We start from the raw sequence: 19263 nt of genomic DNA on the forward strand, positions 1-19263 counted from the left end.
GAATCCTGTGTCATGTTTCTGATCAACGGCCACTGCTTTTCACTCTTGGCAAGGTGGAGGATGCGAATAAGCTTGATTTCTTTTGGGAAACAGATTGACGGTGCCATGCAAACGTAGTCTTGTCGGATGCTACGCTACATGTAGGATGAACAAATTGAATGCTTCTGGCCATTGTAGGACATGCGCACGCTCCCGATGTCTGCCGTGACCAACGGCAATGAGGGAATCGAGATGATCTTGGAGACTTGGGCCCAGTTGATGTCTCCAAGATCTGTTTGTCGCCGGGAGCCCATATCCTAGGCGCCGACACTCCTGGAGCCAAGAGGGCATCCTGGTTTGGACGCATTTCCAACAAGGTCACTGGGGCAACTTTTGGATATATATATTTACATTACTTACTATAAAGATATTATACTCGGTTCTTTATTCACCAATGGACGACCTCTACAGCTAGTTGGACAGGCATTTGCCTAGTTGTCATGATCCACCCAGCGATTACGTCGTCGTCGAAACCATGGGGGCTTTCACTACATGAAAAGCTGCAGCTGTGGCTATAATAGTATTTGCCTCATGATCGATACTGCTTGGTAAATTCATCACGGCATGCATATCCGCGACTCTATCGGCGAGGGATACAATCCCGCCGCCAATGACTGTTGCTACCAGGAGAATGAGTATTTCCGTCCTGACCGCTGCCGTCCACCCACTGATGGAGAAGATATGATCTTGTGACTTGGTTCTCAACGCATGCACGTCAAGAGAGAAGCGCCCGCTTGTTTTACCATTGACTCGGGGCCTCAAAAGCAGTACCAGTGGCGTAGTTCGTGCCTGCGCACTTGATTTTGCAAGACACACCCCAGGTCAGCTTTGGCTCCGTCTGCTGCCCTAGGTTAGGTATTCATTAACCCAGGTCCACACGCATTGCACATCCCGGCGACCCCAAATGATCGTCGGCCGGGTTTGTGACGTGGTAACAGACAGGGTAGTTGAATTGAAGGGGCCCGCCATATAATCCCACGCCTACTACCTCCAGCCTGAGCGACTAGAAGCATTGATTTCGACCTTCTTCGCTCGGAATGTCTGTTTGTGTGTCGTTTGGTCGCGACTTTTTGCTCGGTATTTTGAGGCTTGCATGGCTGCTCCCCCTCACATGTAGCCTTTTGCTTCCCGTATTATACTATTTTTCCAATACGAGCAAAGTTGAATATCATTTCCCAGACAGTGAAGCAGCACCCTGTCTGCTAAGACTTTTTCTTAATGGTAGTAGCGGGGAACCCGCGCAGGCCCCAGTGATGCCAATCAGAATTACCCACTGTCAGGTCCATTTGCTTCGTGTTCTGAAGCCTCTCCAGATGGCTGTGATCAGGCCGGTCAAAGTACCAGAGGTAAAATGCATGTGTGCCAATACCAACCAATCAGTAATGAATGGTCTTTCGTGTTAAAGCATATATAGTGTTATTTGGTGGTCGCTGGCAGTGGTACTTCGAGCATGTCGAGTGTCAATTTCATGGGGTATGTACCTTATGTAGTAGCCGGACGGTAATTAGTAGACTCACCCCACCTTCCCTGGTAACGAAACAAATGCGCAAGACTCGTTCGCCCCGCTAGCGACTCAGTAAGTTTAATTCCACCTCCGTCATCCACCAACAATAGTGTACCCGTTCTCACTCACATTTTCCACTTTCTTCACCTTTCTCCTGTTCTCTGTTTTTTTTTTGTTCACCGACCTCACACCACAATTCCCTTACCCCCTGGGCCTGGCCATCTTGTTCTCGGGTACACACACACTCCTTGTCGCATACCAGTCATTCATTCGGTTCATCCATTCATTCTCTGGCGTGCCCGAGCTCACTCGATTCACTCCTTCCCGTCCCTCATCTCCACCATCCAGGTCTGTCCGCCGCCTTTGGACCCACACCCCCCATCAAACAAGTCAACCCGACTTTCTCTCAAAACCCACCGGCGCGGCCAGTCTTTACGGTCTCTGACTCTCTTTTCGTTCCATCGTGTTCAAGACCTTCTTCTGTTTTCGTCAGGTCCAACCACCTTCACACACTCTCCTTAAACCAACTACCCGCCTTGGCGCATATTCACTCCTTCAAATACAGCAAAGGAATCTTTCTTCCGTCAGCCTATTTCTCCCTCTCGTCCTTGACCTTTCCTGTCGTCGGCGAGCCAACGCAAGGGACATTTCTTTTCGCTGCCATTCATATCGACCAGTTCGACCTTGTCACTCTTTCCATTTGGACGCAAGTCGCCCGTTTCCATCTACGGAATTTCGCAACAGACCTTGAATCGGCTTGTTCGACCCCCGAGGCACAGGTTCCTGCTTCGTCCAATCCCTTCGAGACTTCACGATCCCGTCAAACCAGGACATTGATTCTATTCGAGATTCCTTGTCAACCAAGACAAATCTGTTGTCCAACCACACTCGCTGAGGTCATCTGCAATCACTTTACATTGCGTCGTTCATCGTCACCCCGCCGGACCCGGATAAAAGAGCCACTTCGCATCTCGTGAAGTTTGAGAACAGCCAATTCACCTCGATCAGGAATTCACACTCAAGGTATGTTTAACTTCTCACAAATCTGGCGCCACCACTATTTGCCCATTACCCAACCTGTTGTCGATCATTATCTCTTTCTGGGGAAGGGCCATTGTTACTCTCTATCAACCTGGTCAAGAGGTCGAGCGCACACAAAGCTTGAAACGGCAACAAAGAATGGAACTCATGGACGACTGTCGCCATCAGACAATAGACACAAGTCTAGATTCATGTGGATGGACACTTGTTGGTCATTGTCTCTCGAGGTCCTTCCCGCTCATAACAACAAGACCCCCGGCGTCACAGCCTCACATCCGGCCCTGGTATCACCGTTTGTCATTCATTTCACGGCAGCGCATTCTCATTCATAATTTCACTTTCACTTATGAATAGCTGGCTTACTTTCTTACTAGACGTTCCTTTATCTGCGAAACAGCTCAGTCACTTCAAAATGAAGTCATCCATTTTCTTTGCCGCCACCGGCGCCATGATGGCCATGGCCACTCCTCTTGACAAGCGTGTCATTGTCGAGACCGAGGTTGTCGTCGAGTACACAACCCAGACTGTCACGGCTGGCTCTGAGCCTACTCCTGCCGCTGCCAACGCCGCTTTCGTCAAGGGCGACAAGCAGAAGGAGCAGCCTGCTGTGGTCTACACCACCACCACTGAGGCCGCCCCTACGCCCGAGGTCGTCTATGTTACCGAGACCTACACCTACGGACAGGCTGCCGCCGAGACCACTGTCGAGACCCCGACGACGACCCAGGCTGCCGTTGTTATTCAGGAGACCACCGAGGCTGCTGCCACAACCGAGGCTGCCCCTACGACCGAGGCTGCCGCCACCACCTATGTTGCTGCTGCCACTAGTAGTGCTGAGGAGGCAGCTGCCTCGCCCTCTGACATGGCCAGCACTGCTCTGTACGCCCACAACCTGCACCGTGCCAACCACTCGGCCCCCTCAATGGAGTGGCTCGACGAGATTGCCACCTATGCCGAGTCCACCGCCAACACCTGCAAGTTTGCCCACGACATGTAAGTTCCACGTCCTTGTGTACCATGATGATATTTGTACTTACAATCTCTCAGGACTCAAGGATCTGGAAACTATGGCCAGAACATTGCCATGTGGGCCACCTCTGACAACGCTGAGGCTCTTGGTGCTGCTGGTGCCATTGGTATGGCTAGCCACGACATGTGGTACAACGGTGAAGTCGGCCTTTTCCTGCCTTCTTACTACGGCGAGGCCACTCCCGACATGTCCAACTTCGAGGCTTGGGGTCACTTCTCCCAGCTCGTCTGGAAGGACTCCACCCAGCTCGGCTGCTACGCCAAGCTCTGCGCAAAGGGCACCATGTACACTGACATGGACGCCTGGTACATGGTCTGCAACTACAGACCTGCTGGTACGTCTCCATATTCTTGCTTCCCTCGTTATCCTGTCCTAACTTGATTCCCAGGCAATGTCGGTGGTAGCTACGGCGACAACATCCTTACCTCCCTGGGTGAGGCCACTGTCACCAACTAAACTCCTTCATCATCCGTACTCCAACTCGGTCTCGAACATGTCTTGCAGGGCAAGGAGGCTATGATGAGCCTGGAGCGAGTCAAAGAGCTTGCCTCTTTCTTCTTGTAGTGTGTAAATTTTATACACGACTGTCTGTTTTATCAACGAACATTTGCACCGGCCCTCTTCTTGTGATCAGCAGGATCACTGGGGATTCTTGTGCACTCTGCGTTTCTATTTGACGATGACGACTGGATGCAGTCAACGACCAAAACAACCATGGCGTGTTTCCGGCTTGGAGGGCACTTGCGCACCAGCATCTTTCCACATTTCGTTGCCAAACTTTGAAGTGGTGTATTTGCAACCTGTATCTTTCGACCGACCTGCTCTAGGTTCATGGGTACTTGAGGGTCTTTCAACAGAAAGATTCTTGAGCCACGCATCATCGCGCGCGTCATTTATGGGAGGGAAGGAAGCATCTTCATCATTCGAGTTTCGGCCCCTCTTCTCGACTTCTTCAATTCTTGTATCTAGGCTCCTTTCTGCATGGCATGTTCCCCCGAGACTCGATATTGATGGATGCCGCCGGCCTTTGTTCTCGATAGGTTCATTTGTTTCCCACACTGGATTTGGCGTAGAGGCGAAATCATTCATTCGTACGAGGAATGATGCCCGCGAAATGGCTTGAGAATATAGGGTTAGGCTTTGTGCATTGTCTTTTTCGCAATGTGTTTTCGCAATCAGAACATGATTCACCAAATTTCCTGTGCCAATACTCGCGTGTTAATCTGTGATGAATATATCGGCAGGCATAGTTTGCAGAAATGACTTGTTGATTATGCATACGTATCATGTCGGTGCTCTGGCATTATAATTTTCTTTGCTGCATAATACAGTAGGTGTGGAGAACTTATGATGGTTTATGATTTCACACCGAGTTAGCTCTAGTAATATGCTCTTTGGTCTCCAACTTGACTATACACTTGCTTTTAGGTGGAGGTGACATTGGCGGACGGACATGACTACTATTTTGCCGGGTCGATCAAGGGTATCTCGTTCAACTCTTCTCGGGTGGTTTTTCTGTGCAGTATTGATTGGCAACTCAAAGCGGTATTTGAAGAATAACTTTGGAATGCTTCATGTTTCCTTCCCAACCAGTTTTCAGATGAGCTTCACTCTGTGTTGCTCGTCCAGTCAAGTGGCGAATTTCGACTTGCTTTTCTTGAGCCCGCAACAACGTCACATTTTCTCTAGCAGAGATCTACAATCACTTCATATTTTTTCAGGCACACAATGAAACACAAACGCGTACTCCTACACAATTGAGGGTCTTTTAAGGTGCTCATCGGGTGGGAACCTTCCGTGAAGTGGAGTGCGAGAGGTGTATACCTGAAGCTTAATGGTGGATTATCTTATATGAACCCCCCCTGGAGGATGGAGCATGCCAAGACATTTGAGCACTCAGCAATAACATTGCCCAAGGCCATATAAGTGACCAGCAAGACGACTAGAATACGTGGAACTTTCTCTGTCAAGGAGAAATTGATCGGATTACTGGAATCACAAAATGAAGAATCTGGTGATACTAACCCTTGGGTTCGCCATTGCTAGGGCGGTTGGGGAGCCTGCGCCTGCGCCAACACCAGCGCCAGATCCAAGGAACGCGGTGGCCAGAAGAGCAGACACATCATGCACGTATAGCGGCTCAGCTGGCTACTCGTCTGCTAGTGAGTCAAAAGCTGCCTGCTCAACCATAGTCTTGTCTGCTCTCACTGTTCCGGCTGGCGTGACCTTGGATCTAGAAGACTTGAATGATGGCACCACTGTGAGTAGAATTCCAACATCCATGATTGACAATTTGCTGACGAGATTCATAGGTTGTCTTTGAAGGAACTACAACATTTGGGTACAGTGAGTGGTCTGGGCCTCTTTTCTCCGTGAGCGGCAACGACATTACAGTCCGTGGAGAAGCCGGTTCGATATTGGACGGACAGGGTGCACTCTATTGGGATGGCCAAGGGGGCAGTGGAGGCGTAACCAAGCCAAAGTTCTTCAAGGTACGTGCTATTTGGCAGGACAGATGACAAGATACACTTGACATCTCTGCCATTCGAACCTATTCTTCAACTTGAGGAGAAGCGTGCTGACTAATGCCAAACAGGCCAACAACTTGAACGACTCGCTTTTAGACTCCATCACCATTCAAAACGCGCCCAAGAATTCTTTTAGTCTCAACTACGTTTACAACTTGACCGTAAAGGACATCACTGTGGACGACAAGGCCGGTGAAGAGCTGGGAAAGAATACAGACGCCTTCAACATCAACAACGCAGACGGTATCTTGATTACAGGAGCAAAGGTCTGGAATCAGGATGACTGTGTGGCCATCAACTCTGGAAAGAACATTGTTTTCGAAAATGGCTTCTGCTCCGGTGGGCACGGACTGTCTATAGGATCCGTCGGTGGGCAGACCAACGATAATGCTGTGCGAAACGTCACATTCCGCGATTCTGTCATGGAGAACTCGCAGCAGTCGGTGAGAATCAAGACCATTTCAGGAGCCAATGGAACAGTAGATGGCATCACCTATAGCAACATTGCCATGAGCGGAGGCGACGATTATGGCATTATTGTAATGCAATCCTATAACGGCGTCGACGGCGAACCTACAAACGGAGTCAGCGTGACCAATTTTGTGCTTCAAAATGTCACTGGTACGGTACAAAGCGACGCGGTCAATATCTATATTGAGTGCGGCGTGGGCAGCTGTTCCGATTGGACCTGGACAGATGTTCATGTCACTGGTGGAAAGAATAGCACAGACTGCCAGAATGTGCCAGAGGGTATATCGTGTTAGGATAAAATTGTCGAGAAACCAGCGCATCATAAATCTGTTATGGGCGTGCTACTAGATCTTGAAGTCTTTTGTATTTAGACAGTAGTGTCAGGACATTCAAGAACATACATGGCACTAGATGAGAGAACTTTCCAAGGACAAGCAGTCGTCGAGCCAATACATGTCCATTGACTCATGTGTTCGTCTCTGCTTGCACAAATTGATATCCAAGGTTTGCTGAGAAATGGGAGGTCGATAATTGTCTTAAGTATCCCATCAAGATATTTAATTTAAGGCGGGATTAATGAAGTGAGGGTTCAAAAATAACCGAGTCAAAGTCTTTTATCTGATTTGAATGTATACCGCATTGCCCATAGAAACCTGAAAGAATTTTGCATATTGGCTGCATAAGTCTGTGTACATGCATTATTGAGGGGCTGTCAAGCTTGCTACCCCACCATAAGTCCAGCAGAGGGAAGGAAAAAAAAAAGTTGCCATCGCTTGATTATCAAGCACCGATTATCTCAGCGTTTGCTTCTAGCAATTTGCCCGGTCACATAAAAAGCCAAACACCAATATTTTCTGATCATCTCCTTCCTTTGGGATCGAGCCAAAGATAGTTGTGTAATCGGAACACCCCTGAGTACTACACTTGTTTTCAGTTTCACAATATCCGCCATGTCTGCCCCGCACAACAACGACGAAATCGAGGATGCGCCCGAGATGCTCGATGTCGATGATGCGCTCGAAGAGGTCGAGGACGCCGAGGGCGACATTGCCATGGACTCGGACGACGAGCCCGAGGAAATTATTCTCCAAAACGACAGCATAGCCTACTTTGACCTCCACAAGGACTCCGTCTTCACCATTGCTCAGCACCCAACTCAACCCTCTCTGATTGCGACGGGCGGATCAGAAGGTGAAGGTGAGGATGCGCCCGGTAAAGGCTATGTTTTCGACACTAGTTCCATCGCTGGCAGACCTGTCCTTCCTCCCAGCTACAACTCCGACCCCAATGCGACACAGCAAAAGAGCACCGAACTGACGCCCCTCTTCGAGATTGACGGCCACACGGATTCGATCAATGCGCTCGCTTTCACACTTCCGCGAGGCCAGTACCTGGCATCAGCAGGCATGGATGGAAGACTCAGAGCCTACCAGCTCTCCATCGATGCCCGAAACAAGGCCACCTTCACTTTTGTGGGCGAGGCACAAGAGGTTCCCGAGATCAACTGGCTGTTGCCCTGCCCTTCGGCACAGTACCCCAACACGGTAGCATTGGGTGCCTCTGATGGTTCGGTTTGGGTGTACACCATCGATGCTTCCGACTCTTCCAACCCGCTCCAGATTGTGCAGAGCTACTTCATGCACCCCGAATCCTGCACAGCTGGTGCATGGTCCGCCGACGGCACGTTTCTCGCAACCGTAGCCGAAGATAGCTCTCTACATGTGTGGGATGTTTGGGGCGAGGCCGCTGCCAAGGGCCTTACCAACGAGAACGGCCAAACGGTGGTCTCTCTCACTGGTGCTGACCAGCGCTTCGAGGTTGAAGGTGGTCTGTACTCAGTCGCTATCGACCCGAGAAACGCCTTTGTTGCAGTCGGCGGAGCTGGCGGAATTGTCAAGATTGTTGCCCTGCCGCGGATAGGCAATGCGGCAGCGACACAGGCCCAGCCGCAATCCAGCAAGCAGAGCAAGGCCAAGGCCAAGGGCGGTGAGGCGAGCGGAAGTCAGGGTGGTGCTATTCTGGCCAGTCTACAATCACAGAGCGACGGAATCGAGACCCTTGCCTTCTCCCCTACTCAAAGCCTGCTCGCCGCGGGCAGTGTTGATGGAAGTATCGCCATTTATGACACCGCCAGGAGATTTGCTGTGCGAAGACATATCAAGGAGGCCCATGACGAGTTCAGTGTTGTCAAGGTCGACTTTGTTCAGGGAAGTGGTGATGGATGGCTGCTGACCAGCTGTGGCATGGATGGTGTCTTGAAGAGATGGGACGTCAGAGGCGCAACCCCGAGCGGCAACGTGAGCTCGGCGAGTGCGGCTGGCTTTGTCAAGGAATGGCGAGGTCACAGAGGAGATGGCGAGGGAGGTGGTATCCTTGGTTTCGTGCAAGGAGGTTCGGGCGAAAGAGTCATTACAGCTGGTGATGACGGAGTAGTACTCGTATTTGAGGCTTAATTTTCTTGATAAATTCTGGACGAAGACATGAACAAATAGACAACCACAACATCAAACATTCTCCATTGATTGGCCTTTGTCATTGGCTTTTTTTTTTTTTNTTTTTTTAATGGCATAACTCATGACTAATACTTTGCACCCAATTTCTTTTCCGCTTTCAACTGCTCTGAATCAACGACCACTACAGCCTTGCCCGACACCTTTCCGCCATGGACGAGATCGATCAGTTCCTTGATCTTGTACAAGCTGTTGAACTCATGCGTCTTGACTGTAATACCGTGCTCCGCAACCGCCTCCAACATGCTCTTGGACTCTTCCGGTGAGCACAGCAGACTACCCTTGACATGGATATCGCGAAAGACAAGTTCCTGGAAGGGAATCTTGATCTCGTCTGGCTGTGCAATCTGAACCAGAGTGCCATGCATTCTAGTGACGGCACAGCCCAGTGCAGCCGATTCCTCTGCATCTGCCAGCACAATGGTGGCATCAGCACCATCACCACCAGTGACTGCCTGTACCTCGGCAACAACTTTTGATTTTGACGTGCGTGCATCAATGACGATGTCAGCTCCGGTCTTCCTCGACAGTTCTAGGCCTTCCTCCCTAGCATCAATGGCAATCACATTCAGACCTTTGGCCTTTTTGGCAAACTGTATCCCCAGATGACCAAGACCACCTCCGGATCCCACGATGGCCAGGGATTGACCGGCCTTGAGTCCCGTCTGGAGTACGCCGCGCCATATCGTTCGGCCTGCGCATGCCAATGGCGCGGCAGAAAGCAAACTGACCTCGTTCGGGAGATGCGTTGTGTGACGTGCGTCAACCTTGACATACTCGGCGAAACAGCCATTGACGTGGACGCCGACGTGGCCGGTGATATGGGAGCAATACTGTCTATGGCTTTCCTCGGGCCCTAGGCAGTCATGACAAGCGCCGCAAGGATGTAAAGGAAGGCCGCACATGACACGGTCTCCGATCTTGAAGTCATTCACCTCGGATCCAACCAGGGTGACAGTCCCAGATCCCTCGTGGGACCCGGTCACAGGCAGCTCAGTTTCAAAGGTTCCCCCAGCCACCATGGAGTCGGTATGGCAATACGAGGCAATGGCCACCTTGACCAGAAGGTCATGGGGTCCGAGATCGGTCGGTACGGACACGCTGTTGATAACATAGGGTTTGTTGTACTCCGTTACCTGGACAGCTTTCATCTGTTTAGGAATGGGTGGCATGTTGGAACTCGTTGGTTTGGAGGTTGGTGGATGAAACAGTCTCACCACTATTGCTGCCAGGCTCTATTTTGATAGAAAAGCCCACTAAGAGACGACTGCCTCCTATCTATATACCTTGCGCATTGTCAGATATCTAGCCAATCGATGTCAATTGTGTCTTCTTTGTTCATGCACAGAGTTCGTGAATTGGCCTCCAAGAGACATATCTTGACGTCATCGCTCACATCGCCTCTAATGCCATTCCTATTGTGACTTTGTAAAATGTCTAATGCAAACACTTGACTAGGCAGGAATCAAACTCTGGACAGTTGCAAGCAATCATATTCTTGAAAAACTAAAAAGTTACCCTGTAAATCTTTTTGGACTCAGCTGACCTTGGTGCAGGACATTTGTTTTCGAGCGGCATTAAGCGGGATTCCTTGGCGCATCTGTCGTGGTTGGTGTCTCATAAAGGACGGCGAATCGCTTGGAGTGCAGGGCGACTCAGGGCAAACAAGCTCGTCAAAGCCAATTGCATGACTGTCAATACCTTCATTCTTTTTCGTGCGCAACATGGACAACTAGGTCACAGTAAGGTTGTATCAATATCTAATGCCACTCGAGTTTGTCTTTGATGCGTCACTCTGATAAATATCACGTTCTTTTATATTAAGTGCATATACTCATTGGCGGCGTGTTTGCGACAGAAACGTTTTATTCCCACTGGGAAACCAAAACTGCAGGAATGCCCCTCTTTCATGCAACTCACCGGCCATTGTCGCTGCCCTAACCACAAACGTGTAGGCGGGTGCTCTTCGTGACTGCTCTGATTGGCCAAAGCTGTACATATCAGGCAATAACGGCTCACACTACCCCGCCTTTAGCTTTTCCTGGATCAAGTAGGACCCACCCAGCCTCCAATGGAGGGGCATAATCGAGTTCTTGCTTCTGAAGGCCTCTTGCCAAAAGTCAACAGTCGGGCACAGTAACAAACGAGATGCAAGAATCCATCTCGTGAAACCCTGCCCGTCAGCCCAGCTTATTTCTTCTTCTTCTCTGCTTCAGACTTTTCCCAGCTTCTGCCACTTTGTCCTTCTTCTATTTCAGCAAGCGATCTCCTCATTTCTTTGACTTCTAGGACTGTTCCCATCAGTCCTCACACGCACAAGTTCGAGAACCCCAATCCACACACATCGGCATCAAGTCACTCACGTTTGTCACCAAGCTACCTTCAATCACACTTCACACTCTGACGCGTTACGTCACCGCCAAAATGCCTCGTGTAGGTTGAAGCTCTCCTCCAAACACGCTGCCACCATCAGCACAGTGATGATTTGCCGGCGTCCATGTCTTGCTGTCGAGACTGTTTACTAACCCATACATTGGCTGCAGGTCAAGTACATCCTTCTCGACTGCGACAACACCCTCTGCTTGTCCGAGCGCCTTGCCTTTGAGGCCTGCACCGACTTGACCAACGAAGTCCTCGAGAAGTGGGGCAAGCCCGAGCGATACACTGTCGACCAGCTCCTCGAGGACTTTGTCGGCCACAACTTCCGCGGCATGCTCGTCGGTCTCCAGAAGAAGCATGGCTTCACCATGACTCCCGAGGAGGTTGATGCCTACGTCGACCGTGAGCTCGGCGCCGTCACCGCCAAGCTGAGCGAGAAGTGCAAGCCCTGCCCTGGTGTTCCCGAGCAGCTTGAGTGGGCTAAGCAGCAAGGCTATCCCATGTCTGTTGTCAGCACTTCGGCCAAGCCCCGTGTCGTCGCCAGTGTCAAGAAGACGGGCATTGACCACTACTTCAAGGACGAGCACATCTTCAGCGCAGCCACTTCCATGGAGAAGCCCTCCAGCAAGCCCGACCCCGCCATCTACAACTTTGCCTGCGAGAAGCTCGGCGTTGCCAATAAGGATACTGTCACCGTCGAGGACAGCAAGAGCGGCGCCACTGCTGCCATGCGCGCTGGCATCCCTCTCATCGGCTACGTTGGTGTCTACGGTATTGAAGAGGGCAAGGAGAAGATGGAGCAGATGGCTAAGCTCCTCACCGAGGAGTGCAAGGCTGCTGTCATCATGTACGACTGGAAGGAGTTCCCCGAGTGCCTCAAGAAGATCGAGTCGCTGTAAGTGGACAGCCGTTGGTTGCAACGCCCCCTTTTAGTGGCCTGCCTTGCCCGGTCCAGTCAGTCCAGTCATACTTAGCGGGGTGCAGAAGTCAAAAGACGAAGCCGGCAAACATGTTATGAATCTGACGAGATGATGAAACGACAAATACACTCTACAGTAGAGATGAACACTCACTCGCGAAGTGGTGTCACTAGATAGCCTCAATAGAGCTGTACACGAAGCATTGTGAATCCGGGTCTACCTTGTGAGTGAGTTGCTTGTACTCCTTTTCTTTAATGAGTATCTGGTCCAAAGGTTGTTTTGCCGTAACCGCCAAGCTCAGCTAGAGAACCTCTCGTGGTAAACTTGATATGTCCATAAATAGTGCCCAGAATGAGGCGAGGTCGACTTGTCTTGGCTTTTTCCCTCCACTGTGGAAAACTTGTGCGCTCGCAGATCTCAAGAGAAATACATCGCGTCGGGAGGTTCGCCGTACGCAGTGTCCAGTTGTTGACGGTGCTTTTGTGTGATGACCCCCATCTACAATGTGCCGTGCGTAAGTTAGCGGCCCGGCCAAGATGCCTGGACATGGATCGTACCCAGGTAAAGGTAGAGTCGAGAAAAGGACATTCGAAAGAAAATATCAACAATGCAAACATTGATAAAGACTTTCAGTATTTTCAAAAGCGCTGTGCCAGTCAAGACTTGTTGCCTGTCAGCGCCAACTAAACAATATAAACAAGACGAATACGACTACTTCAGGTATTATACTCGGATATAAACAAGTTGAATTCGCGATCGTCGGGAAGAACCGACCGGTTTAAGATTAAGATTAAAGACAAGGTCAAGGATTATTGATCCCCGCAACTAGCATACAAGTCCGGGCCTGTTCATTACAGAATAGGTAGTGCACCACACTAGAATATGTGATGGTGCCGAGTTTCCCGCTGGAGATGGCCCCCACCGACACTGAAGCCGTCGATATGGTTGGCGGGAAGTTGAAAGAACTTCGATTTGCTGGCAGATTTTAGAGGGGGCATCCGACTACATACTGTGTATTGCTCAGGGGCTCGTATCAGATAGCCGGCCCATGGACATGGTTTGTAGCGGTACTAGTATGCACCAGTCCCCTGCGCCACTGGAGCCGTGCCAAGCCAAGTTCTAACGCAGGTCACCAACCAGCGGAATGGACAAGAAACTTGGCCGAATGCAGGAACGAAACGCCGTGTCACAGGGGGGGATATGAGATGGGGGGATATTTGGGCTATCATTTCGAAAACCGGGATGGCTTCTTCGTTCGACCAGATAGACGGACAGACAGCCAGCCAGACAGTTTGACAAGCCGTCGCCGCCTCCTATCTCGTTTGGGGACTGCCGCTTTGCGGGTCCCAGGGGGGAAAAGGGCTTTCAAGGGCTGCTTCTTTTCTTCCATCATCCGTGATTGAAAGAAGACTGCCGTGGTTCTCCTGCTTCTTGACAACAATAACAACTCCTCTCATTTTTCATTCGGATAAGGGATAACCAAAAAGACCCGTGGGCGATAAACAAAGCCATACCTACTAGGTAGTGTACTCCTGCATGAAACCCATCACATGCAGATAGACGCGCCCAGGGGGATTGTTAGAACTGCCCAGCACACCACACTCTCTTTATTCATCCGTCTGAAAGGGGACTTGCTGCGCCCAAACACCTATCTTTGACATCTGCGAGTACATATCGAGGACCTGCCCAAAAAGGTCATACACACGCATACCAGCAAATCATTACACAATAATTCGCCGCTTCGGTGCTCCTCTTTGCTGTGGTGGTCCATCTGAAACCCCTGCATTTTTTTTTTTCCCTCTTCTCGGATTTTCCCTCCCTTCTCCAGTTTCACTGGGATCTGCATCCACCTGCAGGAGTTAGTTGCTGGAGTCCTTGCATAGTTCTCCTACATACTTACCTCCCAGCATCCCGGGGCCTGGCTTTCGAACACTCTTTGTTCTTGTTTGATAGTCGTCTTTCCCTCCTTCTGCCCACTATCATTGGCATTCGCACAACGTTTACTGCGTATACGTTTTGGGCGTTTGCTGTACAATCATTACCGTCACCAATTCAAGGGACATGCGCTCGGAACAAGGGCCATTGCACTCATCTCCCTCCTCATAGCTGCGGCTTCGACCCCGATCTTGATTGATTCAAGAAAAGCTTTCTGGCCTCAACTTCCACTCATTTAAAAAAAGGAAAACCGGATAATACATTGACTAAAACGTCGAACAAAAGAACACCACTTCTCAACATGCTGCCGCGGTCGCTGTTGAGTTCAGCCACCGCGCTGTTTCTCTCATCTCTCACGTCTCCAGCAAGTGCCCAGCTATACACGGCATGTAATCCGACTTTGAAGGACTGCCCTGCCGACCCGGCTTTCGGAACTGCTCACACATTCAACTTCAATGCAACGCCGCCAACCGGTCTTTGGAACACTTCGGCAGGTTCTGTTGGTTACGACGCTGAGAATGGTGCCTCCTTCACCATTTCCAAGAAGGGTTATTCCCCAACCTTGACCTCCAACTTTTATTTCTTCTGGGGCAGGACCGAAGTCATCATGAAGGCTGCCAATGGCACAGGTATCATCAGCTCGATCGTGTACGGTAGCGACGACTTGGACGAGGTCGATTGGGAATTCAGAGGCGTTGATACGGCTATTGCTCAGTCAAACTACTATGGCAAGGGCGTCACCAACAGCAGCAGTGGCGCATCCCACACAGTCAGTGGAAATATTCAGACCGAGTGGCACAATTACACCAACGTTTGGACAAAGGACAAGTTGGAATGGTGGATCGATGGCACGCTCGCCCGTACGCTACTGCCGGCCGCCGCCAATGATTCCAGAAACTATCCTCAGACACCAATGAAGCTTTCGCTTGGTATCTGGGCTGGCGGTGACAGCAGTCAAGCAGCTGGGACAATCGAATGGGCCGGCGGTGCCACTGATTATGACGCTGGTCCTTATACCATGTACGTCAAGAGCGCCAGAGTGGAAGATTACTCGTCGGGCAAGGAATACGTCTACGGTGACCGAACTGGTGACTATACAAGCATCAAGATCACGGAGTAAGTCGAGAAGCACAGCTGCAAGAAGTTTTCAGTCCACTGTTTGCTAATAGAGGTCTCAACAGTCCCGATTCCAACTCAACTGCGGTCGATAACCTCAACAATGCCGCTACTGCAGATGACGATGAGTCGCTCAGCGAAAAGTGGGATAACTTGTCATCGGGTGCCAAAGCTGGTGTATATGCTGGAGCTGCTGGCGTCGTTGGACTGGCACTGGCTGCTTTGCTGGTCTACTACTTCAAGCAGAGACGCCGAGGTCAGCAGGAAGCTGCCACTTATGCCGCGAACCAGGAGCGAGAGCGACTCGAGCTCGAGCAGTTCAAGAAGGAAGGCAGAAACCCGGATTCGCTCGCCTACGAGGGTACAGAGTATAATGCGGCCACCATGGGCAAAACGCCAGTAGTATCGACTGCTGCGTACAACATCCCCGACTCCCGGAGCAACTCGCTGCGAAGTCTCCACGGACCTGAGACCACATCGGATGGTTGGGACCCGACCTCATCTGGAATGGGTTCGCCAGGAGCGCGGGCTGCTGCTACTGTTCCCCTGATGCAGGACTCCCCTCAGAGCCCTACCTATGGTAACCCATCCCGCAACAACAGCTACGGGCCAATGTCGCCAGTGCACCCGCAAAGTCCGGGCGGACCTCCTCAGTACCCCCTGCCAGCCTCGCCAGGAGCACGCAACATGTCCATGCCCAATCCTTCTATGAGAATGGGCTCCCCAGGGCCGCAAGCGGGAGGGTACAGTGCTATGGACAGGACGGGAAGCCCAGGTCCGATGAACCGCAGCTTTAGCTCGCCTAGAAATCCCGGCGGAGACGATGGATACTGGAATGGTGGCGGTCACAGGTGATGATGACCTTTTCGTCAAGCACAGGGGTGTATTTTTGCGATGATTGTGCAATAGGGTATAAATACGAGCGAAGCTTTGTTTCTTTATTTATTGGGGGTAACTTTGGATTTGGTGGTCGGTTTGCTGCTGTATAGAGAAAGTCCAAGAAGAGTGTTTCATTACAAGTCCGTGGGACATTTTCTAGATGATAAATTCAGCACAGGTTGCGACCTATTTTCAAGATTTGTGGTTATCAATCTCCCCCAAATTGGCGCTCCTAAGTGACCACGAGATTCGCCATCGTGAAGGTCAAGATTGCCAGGAATAAGTCGCAGCAAGTAATTTGCATGACCATCTAGGTGGAAGCTGTCGAGTAGATGCCCGTCCAAGCCTTCTAGTGGGGGTCATAGGGTCTGGACACTACAATGTACTAATCGTACACTTTACGGATCTGCTTCAAGAACATGGCTGAATAAGGTGGTAGGTAGTCTTTCTGTGACGAACTATGCCCATGAAAACTGGCTTACAAGTTCCATATGAGGATATATCTGCGCAAAGCTACTCCTCTGTCGCCAGACACAATCGCCGCCCAGCACTCAAGAGGTCTGTTGACTTGAACAGAATTTTGGATCTCCGAGCCACATCCGCGGGGAGGAAATACAACACTTGAATCCAGATCTAAGCTTCCCATTAGGGTTGTCGTGATTGGTCGATAACCTCCTGTATGCTGTCTTGGCAGCGGGTCTTCCCCGAATTGCGCCATCGCTACTTTTCTCTCTAGCGGGGCAAAACTTTTGAGAATACAGCGACTCCGGAGTCGCAAAAGTTGCGGCTATGGTAAGCAAAGAAGACGAGAAGAGTCAGTCAGGCATTTGATAATCGCCTAGAGGCAGAGGCAGACTCGGGATTTGCTTGTCTTGTCCTAGGTATAGTATGATACATGAGTTCTCCTCCTCTGACGCGATCGCTGTTCTTTCAAATTCAATCTTCTTCATTTTTGTTCTACCTGTTTAACCAAGCACAGCGCATGGGATTCCCGTGCAAGCTGTAGTAGACCTATTAAGCAATTTCTCTTTTGTTGGATTTGCAGCTTCTACATTCGCACAACTCTTTTCGTCCCTTGTTGGGTCGAGGTCGACCATGTCGTCTCAGCATATCTCTCTCCTCACAGCGACCGACGCCCGATCCCATATACATCTCGTTGTTGGCTCGAACCCACTGGCTGCGGCCCGCTGCACTCAGTCGCTGAGCGTAGGCGCATTACCAATACTGCTCGCTCCCGAAACAGCAGAGCTGCACTATACTCTACAGAAACTCATTGATGATGGCAAATTGAAACGGATCAGCAGAACGTTCGAGGACGGCGATCTCCTCTCACTGGGCAGAGAAGAAGTAAGCCATGTTGTGGATGCTGTCTTTGTAACCTCTGCACCTCGCGACTCCCAAAGCGCACACATTGCGACCTTGTGCAAGCGACATCGCATCCCCGTCAACGTCGTTGACTCGCCCCAACTCTCGAGCTTCAGCCTCCTGTCTTCGCATACGGACGGTCCGCTACAGATTGGTGTTACTACGAATGGGCGTGGATGCAAGTTGGCATCAAGGATACGTCGCGAAATTGCTGCGTCCTTGCCACCAGACTTGGGCTTGGCCTGCGTGCGACTCGGCGATGTGAGGCGCAAGATACACGAGGAGGACCAACTGCTACATAACTCACTGGCAGACGGTGAAGACTTGGACGATTCTACAGATCAGTCTGCATCGTTCAACAAGCTGGTCACAGAGGCGGATCTGGATGCTGCCAAGAACCGACGCATGCGCTGGTTGAGTCAAATCTGCGAATACTGGCCCCTGAAACGCCTTGCTGCTGTCAGCGACGACGATGTAGACGCCATATTGAAATCGTATCCAGGAACAATTGGAGCGCCAGAATCCGTTGGCAAGCCTGCGGCTCCCGTGGATCTCGCCTCGCGAGGTCGCGTTATCCTCGCCGGTTCCGGTCCTGGACACCCGGATCTCTTGACCCAAGCTACACACAAAGCGATCCAATCTGCAGACTTGATCCTTGCAGACAAGCTTGTGCCATCGGGCGTCCTTGACTTGATTCCCCGCCGCACCCCAGTGCAAATCGCGCGCAAGTTTCCAGGCAATGCCGATGCTGCTCAGGAGGAGCTTCTGGAGATGGCTCTGACAGGTCTACAAGAGGGCAAGACTGTCCTGAGGTTGAAGCAGGGAGATCCGTACATTTACGGGCGAGGTGGTGAGGAGCTTGCCTTTTTCCGCAAGCACGGTCTGGGCGATCGGGTGGTTGTCCTTCCGGGAATCACCAGCTCGCTGTCTGCGCCTCTGTTTGCCGGGATACCACCCACCCAGCGCGATGTGGCGGACCAGGTGCTCATATGCACAGGCACTGGAAAGAAGGGCAAGGCTCCGGCCCCGCCAGAATATGTTGCAAGTCGTACTGTCGTATTCCTCATGGCGCTGCATCGTATCTCGGGGTTGGTGCAGGAATTGACCCAGTACACGGAAGCCGAGACGTCGTTGCCCACTGGCGGATCCGATGACGAGTCGAAATCTGTACGACCATCTAGGGCACTCTGGCCGCTGAGCACGCCATGTGCAGTCATCGAACGTGCGAGCTGTCCCGACCAGAGAGTCATCAGGACAACCCTGGGTAGCGTGGTGGAGGCCATTGAGCAGGAAGGCAGCCGGCCGCCAGGCCTTTTGGTTGTCGGCAACGCCTGCGAAGCCTTGTACACGAGGGAAAAGGGCCGGAGCTGGCTTGTTGAGGACGGCTTTCGAGGACTTGATTTGGGCGACCAATTGAGCCTAGGACTGTTGGGAGCAGTTGCAGCATGATGGAAAAATCTTGAATCAAAGGCTGCGAAATTTGCATTTCCACGCATAGCGAGCATTAGACTGGTGTTTTGTAGGAACTACTTGGACAGGCATGGGA

General features: G+C 51.1%; 7 protein-coding genes across 7 annotated transcripts; 6 read left to right on the plus strand and 1 right to left on the minus strand.

Moving 5' to 3' along the window:
- Window positions 1-2996: 2996 nt before the first annotated feature.
- PFICI_13771 (uncharacterized protein) lies at window positions 2997-4070 on the plus strand (the record flags this gene model as incomplete). The annotated part of the gene is made up of 3 exons (XM_007842352.1): window positions 2997-3577; window positions 3632-3948; window positions 4003-4070. 3 exons carry the CDS (start codon window positions 2997-2999, stop codon window positions 4068-4070), a joined length of 966 nt encoding a protein of 321 aa, XP_007840543.1.
- Window positions 4071-5616: 1546 nt separating this feature from the next.
- PFICI_13772 (endopolygalacturonase C) lies at window positions 5617-6906 on the plus strand (the record flags this gene model as incomplete). Its single annotated transcript, XM_007842353.1, has 3 exons — window positions 5617-5874; window positions 5927-6106; window positions 6211-6906. The coding sequence occupies 3 exons, from the start codon at window positions 5617-5619 to the stop codon at window positions 6904-6906; spliced, it is 1134 nt and encodes a 377-aa protein (XP_007840544.1).
- Window positions 6907-7563: 657 nt separating this feature from the next.
- Window positions 7564-9066, plus strand: PFICI_13773 (uncharacterized protein; the record flags this gene model as incomplete). The annotated part of the gene is made up of 1 exon (XM_007842354.1): window positions 7564-9066. One exon carries the CDS (start codon window positions 7564-7566, stop codon window positions 9064-9066), a length of 1503 nt encoding a protein of 500 aa, XP_007840545.1.
- Window positions 9067-9191: 125 nt separating this feature from the next.
- Window positions 9192-10295, minus strand: PFICI_13774 (uncharacterized protein; the record flags this gene model as incomplete). The annotated part of the gene is made up of 1 exon (XM_007842355.1): window positions 9192-10295. The coding sequence occupies one exon, from the start codon at window positions 10293-10295 to the stop codon at window positions 9192-9194; it is 1104 nt and encodes a 367-aa protein (XP_007840546.1).
- Window positions 10296-11547: 1252 nt separating this feature from the next.
- PFICI_13775 (uncharacterized protein) lies at window positions 11548-12401 on the plus strand (the record flags this gene model as incomplete). Its single annotated transcript, XM_007842356.1, has 2 exons — window positions 11548-11556; window positions 11667-12401. The coding sequence occupies 2 exons, from the start codon at window positions 11548-11550 to the stop codon at window positions 12399-12401; spliced, it is 744 nt and encodes a 247-aa protein (XP_007840547.1).
- Window positions 12402-14658: 2257 nt separating this feature from the next.
- On the plus strand, window positions 14659-16328 carry PFICI_13776 (uncharacterized protein; the record flags this gene model as incomplete). The annotated part of the gene is made up of 2 exons (XM_007842357.1): window positions 14659-15473; window positions 15539-16328. The coding sequence occupies 2 exons, from the start codon at window positions 14659-14661 to the stop codon at window positions 16326-16328; spliced, it is 1605 nt and encodes a 534-aa protein (XP_007840548.1).
- A 1119-nt stretch (window positions 16329-17447) lies between these two features.
- On the plus strand, window positions 17448-19166 carry PFICI_13777 (uncharacterized protein; the record flags this gene model as incomplete). The annotated part of the gene is made up of 1 exon (XM_007842358.1): window positions 17448-19166. One exon carries the CDS (start codon window positions 17448-17450, stop codon window positions 19164-19166), a length of 1719 nt encoding a protein of 572 aa, XP_007840549.1.
- Between the last annotated feature and the right edge of the window lie 97 nt (window positions 19167-19263).

The sequence above is a fragment of the Pestalotiopsis fici genome (genome assembly GCF_000516985.1).
Source record: "Pestalotiopsis fici W106-1 unplaced genomic scaffold PFICI_Scf_12, whole genome shotgun sequence".
NCBI classification, from domain to species: domain Eukaryota; kingdom Fungi; phylum Ascomycota; class Sordariomycetes; order Amphisphaeriales; family Sporocadaceae; genus Pestalotiopsis; species Pestalotiopsis fici.